The following is an 8,077-nucleotide window of genomic DNA, read 5'->3' as shown; positions in this document are numbered from 1 at the left end:
TTATTCATACACTTGTACGTGAGCAACCAAACTTAAAACCAGCAAACTATTTGGCAACACAGAAACATTGTAAATGCCTTGAATTCTAAATAAATCAAGGATTTTTATTGACATTTGTTGTGTGAATGTGTCTATTTTCCCCTCCCCTACCCTCCCAACAAAATGTTCCAATGTCTCATAGAAATTTGAGGTAATAAGACCTCCATGTTTCCATTTAATAAGCCCCTTGCCAGGATCCATCTAAGAACAACTTTGCCATATGTCCATGCAAGAGCTGCCATAAAGTCACTGATTTAAGTAATGATCAGTTGTAAAACCAAGGGCATTGATTAAATACTGAAACAGACAATGTTCAGGATACACTAAATTGCCAAGGAGGGAAAAAAAGAGAGAATTAAAACAAAGTTCACATTACATTTTAAAAATGTAAATAACTTTTATATTAGATACCAAATTATCTAAACTCCAGGCATTTGAGTCAAACACTTATACTGATTAAATAATTTAATGCTGGTTAGAACACATCTTGCTTAATATAAAAATCTACAATCCAACAGAAGGAAACCCAAAACTCAAATGTGGATGGGATTAGTAAAAACTGGTTTGCATACTTGTGGTCAATGAGGGGATACAAAATGTAGTTTGTTAAGTTATGGTTAATGGAAAAATTTAAACACAATGTTTTGGCAGTCTCATCCTAGCACCGCATGACTTGGAAGTGAATCCGAAAGATGTCATGTTCAGCACCTAATGCAATGCTGTACCCTGAGAAACCTATATGTTAATGTAAAGAAAGTGAAAAATGTTGCAATTATCCTGCATTTTACACCAAATTAGGTGAGATGTCATGGCACAGGGTTTCTTCTTTTTTTTCAATTCCCACATCAATTTTCACCCCCCCCCCCGCCCCCCGAACTACAAGCCACACAATGTAGTTAAACAAAAACCTAGCACAAAGAAATACTGCCTCTGTTGTCATCTGCAATGAGACAGGTAAACCTTTACAAGCATCTGAAAGGTTTTAGATTGCAGTGCACACTTAGTCATCAAATATAGTGAAAGGAGTTTTTCCGCAGCTGAAGACAAATTCTCAACCTATGTAATAGAACATACCCCTTTTTTCAAGTGTCCAAATTATGTCTTCATTTTTCCCTCTATTGAGAAAGTTACTGCTTTAAAGCAAGCCGTTTTTATCAAAGCATCCTGTTCTCTTATGTAGAACAATGAATTAATAATATATACTGAGTATTTCTAAGCAGACAGTTTATTAATAGGAGGTGTGCTTTATCAGGAAAATGTAGCATGTTTATGGATAATCTAGGTTTGCTATTTAAACTTTAAGGCTACGATCCATTACACTTGTGTTGTTCTATTTCTGAATATTACTGATAAAAATACTTTTCAAAAATCTAAAGCACAACACAACATCATTGTAGGCACTGCTTGCGTATTTTCAGAAATCCACTCTGTGCAAATTTAGGCTTTCTTAACTAGCTTCTTTTTGATAGATTTTTGAGGTTTAAACAATCCAGATTTTTTTTAACTCATATGGGGGTTTCTGTTTGGAATGGATATTGCTTTGTCACGCTGCACCTCTGTAAAGCTGTACATCAGTATTAGGTTGCAGATTTTATTTGTATGTTCCTTATTTAATATTAACAAGCGTAACTTACCAGGGTTAAGAACATTGAAAATATGTAGTAAATCATCAATGCAGTTTATCCATTTAGGCACTTAAAACCTGTACCCAAATTTATGTTTTGATTGCTAATAAAACACAACTCCTTTTATTTATCATATCTGAGACATTTAGACAGCTACCACTTGTGAAAAAGGCATAAAAATAAGCTTCAACATCACTAACATTTTATTCTTCAGGATGTTACACTCTAAGATTCTTCAGTTAGAAGCTCATTGCATCAAATGTTTGTGGGAAGTATATAGCTTTCAAGGTTGCTTGGAATCTCTCTTTTCCAGAAGAAACAATGAACACTTCGATCTTTCATGAGACAGGCACAAATACAAATTTCTTCATAACGAAGCCAGTCATGTCAGTGCCCAAAACTTTTAAAAAACAATATTTAGAGGAAGACGCCCACCAAAATCATATTCTCATCTTTGATTTTCAGCAGCAATATTTTTACCATCATTGGTCTCCATCCAAAACCTTACAGTTCCCCAGCCTTGCATGCATATACTGTAGTTAAGGATAAATTTAAAGTTCATTCACATTATTTGTCCACAATGGAGATGTCACTTCCTTCATACTGTTTCCTCTGTTGACAGTAACAATGGATTAATGTATTCAAATCCTTCAAATTCCGACTGATCTATTCTTTTTATTACATCTCTGAAAAATCAAGAGAAGTATTTCTTTAGATTACTGCTTGGAACTCTCAACTGTGTTACTAAACATTTTGTACAAGAGATTCTTCTTTGTACAGTATTATAATGTGCAAGTTCTATAAAAATACTAAAGATTAATCATACAGAACCAATAAGAACAAGTTTTGAATACACAACTACTCTGCATAAATCTCAAGCAATATTGCTGGAAATCATGAGGTAAATATTACAGATTTATTTCTGTCCCTGCACAGAATAATATACATTATGTGCATTACAGAGGAATATTAATGAGATGTTGATAGTTTGGAGAACTGGGATGGAACAGCAATTTACAAGAGGAAATTCACAAGGAATAGAGGCAGATACCTCTGGCTGTGGTGATGGGTAGGGGAAAGTAACATGATAAAGCTCTGAGATATACAGTCACAGAGCGGTAGGCATGTTAGCCTGTAGCTTCACAAATAGCAAGAAATCCTGTAGTGCCTTAGAGTAACAAATTTACTACATCATGAGTTTTTGTGAGTAAGACCCACTTCCTCAGATGAATGGACTAGAAAAATAGAATCCAGGGTTTATATAGCACGTGGATGTAGCAGGGGAGAGGGAAAAGGGGACATGATGCAATGGAGTTAAGACACATAGCTGAGGAAAACATGATTATCTTGACCATTGTGCAGAATCAATGGAAGAATTTAGAAATGGATGTAGAGAGAAAACTGACTTGCTAAGGATACCATGAGTGTTATATCTTTAACTAATTTTATTGCCAGTTGGGAAGCGTCATCTTAACTGTTCATAAACATGGGTCAGTTTTCATTTGTACAGCAGCTTTACTGCCATAGGATTGTTTGATTCTGCACGCTCCCTGATGCCTAACAGGCTTCATCTGTGCATTCTGAGGAAATCTGAGCAACTGTTCCATAGTGCTTCAGCAGAAGCATAGCGTGACTGAAGTTCTGTCACACAGAGCGGAAGCAGAAAAGGCAAAGCACTCAATTATCCTTCTGCACTGACAGTTAGGAGAACCTGGTCGGGGTACTTTATTCACTAACAACTGCACTGCATTTAATCTATTACAGGAGAAGACAGCCTTGTATGCCAGCCTAGTTAGCTGTTAGAGGTCACAGCTACTAACTTCTATCAATGTCCTGCACAGAGACAAACCATCATTTACAATCATCCCCACTGCTAACTATATACTCACACTTAAAAGTTGTGTGGACAGGGTCTTAGTAGCAGTCAGGAATAAAAACCAGTTGTCCTGATTTTATTTAAAGCACAAATCATTACTGTCTCTTTCTCACAATCTTTAATCGACTGAAGCCTGTTTTTAAGAAAGGGTCTGGTTCCTGCGGTCTGCATGGATTTACACATGAACACTATAAGCTGATTGGGAATTTCTAGTGTAAGTCTACACAAACTGATAGGATGAATTGTGTACTACTGTTTGCAAATGTTTGCTTAAATTACTTTACTTCAGAGCCTAAAATTTTTTTGAAAGTGCCACTTCTTCAGTTCTGTAAAACCCTCTGACTAGTTTTAAAAAAAAAAAAGTAGGATCACACAATAAGATTTGCAGACTTCTCCCCTGCATAAAAACATCTTTTTTTTGCAAGCTAATTGGTAATCTTCTAATGCAGAAAGTCTCTGTATAGTAAATTGACCTAATGAAGTATTATCATGCGTTATGCATCTGGACCCAAAAAATTAGTACAGGTTGAACCTCTCTAGTCTGGCACACACTTTTCCAGCAACACATGTAATTCAGCATGATTTTTATTAGCCAAATGACCACTTATCATGGTTGTGGCCAAGTTTCTTGTGGTCCCATAAGGTTGTTTACAGCCGCCTCTCCTGGCTCTCAGTGTTCTGTGCTCTTGTTTAGGTGTAATTTACTCATAAAAGTGTTCTAAGAGCCCAGTAAGCAATGGATGTGTTGCTAATGCTGCTGGACAATATTGACCTCCTGTGAGCCAGCAAAGCCTCTCATTTGGCACTAGTTAGTTCCCGAGGGTGCTGGACTAGAGAGGTTCAACCTGTACACAAGTAAACAGGGAAGAAAAAAAAAGACTGAATCATTGTTTGGAGACAGTTTGAAAATTTCAGAACAAAGACACCCAGCTGTCAGTTAGAACTGTGCTTTTCAACCTGTGGATGGCATGCAGCTGTGTGCTAAAGACCAAAAGACACAGCTGGGTCTGGCTGACTGGTCCCATGGTTCCATGCCCAGGGTACACTCCTGGCCCCCACTCTGTGGCGGGGTCTCTGGCAAGGGCACTGAACACAGAAATCTGGGGGGACACTTGGGCAGGAGCACTATGTTTCTCAACGTGTAGCCAACAATGATAAATAGGTCAAGAATCATTGGAATAGGGTTTAAATTAAAGAAATATAAACTTCAGAAGTTTAAAAACCAGGAATATTTTTGGTTATGTAACAGCAAAAGCCTCCATACATTATTTATTATCTGCTTGAAATGAGGTGATGGATAAAACAGAAAAATGAAAATCCTTCAAACCAACATCCTTTTTCAATTTTCAGTATTGTTTGTGATCAAATTGGTAATCCAAGTCTACATACTCCTTCTCTGAAGGAAAGTTAGTAGAACTAGTCTTCAACTCTCAAAAACTAGTTATCTCCCTATGGATGTCACATGGGTACTAGATAACATTAATGTTGTTCCCTGACTGTCTTCTGCTTTCCATGCTGGAAACTCAGTTTAGTCCAGGAAGTAGCAAGAGAGGGAGGCAGTCCCCTTAAGCTTATCAACACTAAAAGCAGTCAAGTAGCACTTTAAAGACTAGCAAAATAGTTTATTCGGTGAGCTTTCGTGGGACAGACCCATGGTCTGGCTATGGTCTGAAGAAGTGGGTCTGTCGCACGAAAGCTCACCGAATAAACTATTTTGCTAGTCTTTAAAGTGCTACTTGACTGCTTTTTGTTTTGATAGTGTATAGACTAGCACGGCTTCCTCTCTGTTACCCTTAAGCTTAGTTTTCTAATCTGCTGTTGCTTTAGGCTGACTTGCTATATGATGGTGAGTGGTGACTGTGATCTTTGCTTTGTGATCAAGCAAGTCTTTGCTTGGTTGGGGTGAATGCATCTTGCCTCGCTGTATGTTTAGAAAGAAAGCAAAAAAGGAGAACTTTAGGGCTGAATAATAGGGAATATTGGAGTTTACTCACTGTGATCCTAGCTCTGGAAGTTACTTAATCATTGGCTTAACTTTATGCACATGAGTAGTCCCATTGATTTCAGTATCTTTTGCCTAAGTGCCTTCCTGAATTATAACATCTAAAAAGATGAACCTGCAAGTTAAGACTTCAAAACTGTGTACTTCTACTTAAACTACATTTCTTTAAGGGAGTAGGCTCAGTTAGGAAGATCACAGACAGGAACCGCTTAGAAGAAATCACTTTACAGCATAGGTCATTCACTCTAATAAGGGAAAGCAAAAGATACCCAGCTACAAATATCAAGAAAGCTCATTTGAAAGTGAACTTTGGGGGTGGAAAGAAACAGCTTATGTGCTTGGTCTGAGAGAGGAACTGGGCTAGAAATCCGTAGTCTGAGTGTAATTTCACTACCTCCAATGTAAGTCTTGTTTAAACCCAAAATCTTTACACGGAGACTTGTTTATTTTCCATTTTAAAACTCTGTCTTTGAGTAACGAAAGTCTTTCTTCTTTTGTATTTCTGGATAGACCCTCTCTCATTCAACAGTACAAGAATGCCAAAGCAGTACTTAAATATCAGTGTATAAATATGTTGAGCATGCAACATAGGCTCTATTGTGTCAATTCTTCAAGCAACAGAGCCAATAAACTGAGTCCTTAAAAGGTAAAATTCTAACAAATATGGAACAGTAGTGCCACATGTAATAGCCTTGAAAGAGAAACTCTGCACTTGGAAAAATGAAAGTAAAAAAAAATCAAATAGATGGGGGAGGCCACCCACACTTATCACAAGCAACATAGCAGTGATATCCTCTCCTCCTCTGCCTTATTATTCATTCTACATGAAACATATGATAGGGACTTTACAGACAAAATGACAAGATTCATGTGCGTCACTGAAATTTTCCTCACGTTGCATATATAGCTTCTTTTCCTAAAATGACTTCAAGCTTTTGATACTGACCTCCAAGGCCCACCACACCCTGAACTTGTTAACATGATCTTGGGTCTCATCCTGTTACTACTTCAAGTTTTCCTCCAAAACACTACATTGGTATCCTGCCTTCATCTTTGCCGTATACTCCCTTACACTAGGAAGAGTTTCCTCCAACTCGGCGAGTTCAAGTCCCTTCTCATTCCAGACTTTCTTTTCCAGCAAGGGTGTTCAATAATGCGCTGTGCTAGAGTCCTCTATTGTGTAACTCATTCAGGCCCCCAATGCATTGTGTCTCAAAGCTGTTTCGTGGGGAAGATGACATAAGTTCTTAGCTGTTGTACTGCACCAAGCATGCTGTTGACAGCCAACAGCAGCAGCACAAACACTTTTGATTATTCATTAGGCTGTCTGATGTATTCTGAAATATACAGTATGTATTCTGTGGATGTTTAAATACCACTATGAAAACTTTAACACACATTTCTTGAGTTTACGTCAGTGCCTTTAACGTCACCATTTTTGTCCCACTTTCCAATATTATCATTTCCTCAGTAACATTACAACTTCATATTCATATATACAGTTCTGGATGCTTATTTAGTTACATTAAAAACATACTCATCATCAGGGGTTAGCTGCACGGGTTCGCTGGTGAACTGTGTATCAAAGTTATCCAAACCATAATCGTCTGTGATCTGAGGCTGAAATGGAGGGGTCGCCTGCTTCTTTTCCAGCTGAGAATAATAAGGTGGGGAAGGGGAGGGAAAAATCATATATTCAATATTTACTAAATCTTCTCAGAAAACTTATACCTGCCCTACGCACATACGCTATGAACCACTACAGCCATACATTATATGTCCAATATTGACAAAAGAGCAAACACTCTAGATATTGGCGTTTAAAGGAATTTCACATTAAATACTATGCTCGTTCTGTTTATTCTTCTTTTGTAATTTCAAAAATAAATATGGAAAAAAATTACCAAAACATATTCAACTTTAAGTTTAAAAGGAGAGACAAAGCAATTTCCACAAATATTTTTCAGCTTGCTTGATCTAAGAGCAAACATAGCTTCTTAATAAAGCCAGAGTAAAACAAAAACTAGCTTAACATTTAATGACATACCTCTGGTAACAAGACTTTTTATAAACTAGGCATGCATGGACCTTCAGTTTACAGTCAAGTCAAGACATTTCCCCAGATGCAGTAATTTTCCCTTTTAAATGATCCTATAAAGTGCCTTTGTCATGTTTCAAAGATGAACCTTTAGAAGATGTGAGCTTCATCTAGATCCTACAAACCCACAGTCAAATCAATTTAACCAGACCTGTTTGTCTGATAATCTAATTCCATAACAGAGCCAAATCATAAGCTGTTTCTGCTAATGCTTGCATTAATAACAAGCTGTGATGAAGGAGAAGCTGCTATTGTAATAGCTAATGTTCATTTAAACCAATTGCACCCAATTCTGAAATGTCAAAAGCAGCCCAGATATTTATTATGCAAAGAAAATATTACTACATTAATTAAGCAATACACACGTAGCTTCTACACTAGCATTCACTAAATCATGGACAAAGCAGCAGTTTCAGTCCACATGGATGCTTCATGCT

At 37.2% G+C, this 8,077-nt stretch overlaps 1 protein-coding gene across 3 annotated transcripts in view; it reads right to left on the bottom strand.

Annotated features, from left to right (window-relative positions):
* Nucleotides 1-167: 167 nt before the first annotated feature.
* PRKCZ (protein kinase C zeta) overlaps nt 168-8,077 on the bottom strand; it is a 221,751-nt gene continuing 213,841 nt past the window's right edge. For all 3 annotated transcript variants that reach the window (XM_074975651.1, XM_074975650.1, XM_074975654.1), the window contains 2 exons: nt 7,080-7,195; nt 168-2,350 (listed from right to left, as the gene is read on the bottom strand). In XM_074975651.1, coding sequence (XP_074831752.1) covers nt 2,263-2,350; nt 7,080-7,195 — 204 coding nt within the window. In that variant the 3' untranslated portion in view covers nt 168-2,262. The remainder of the gene's footprint in view (nt 2,351-7,079; nt 7,196-8,077) is intronic.

This window comes from Carettochelys insculpta, chromosome 23, assembly GCF_033958435.1.
Source record: "Carettochelys insculpta isolate YL-2023 chromosome 23, ASM3395843v1, whole genome shotgun sequence".
Classification (NCBI taxonomy): Eukaryota; Metazoa; Chordata; order Testudines; family Carettochelyidae; genus Carettochelys; species Carettochelys insculpta.
This window is presented reverse-complemented; position numbering and strand designations above follow the sequence as displayed.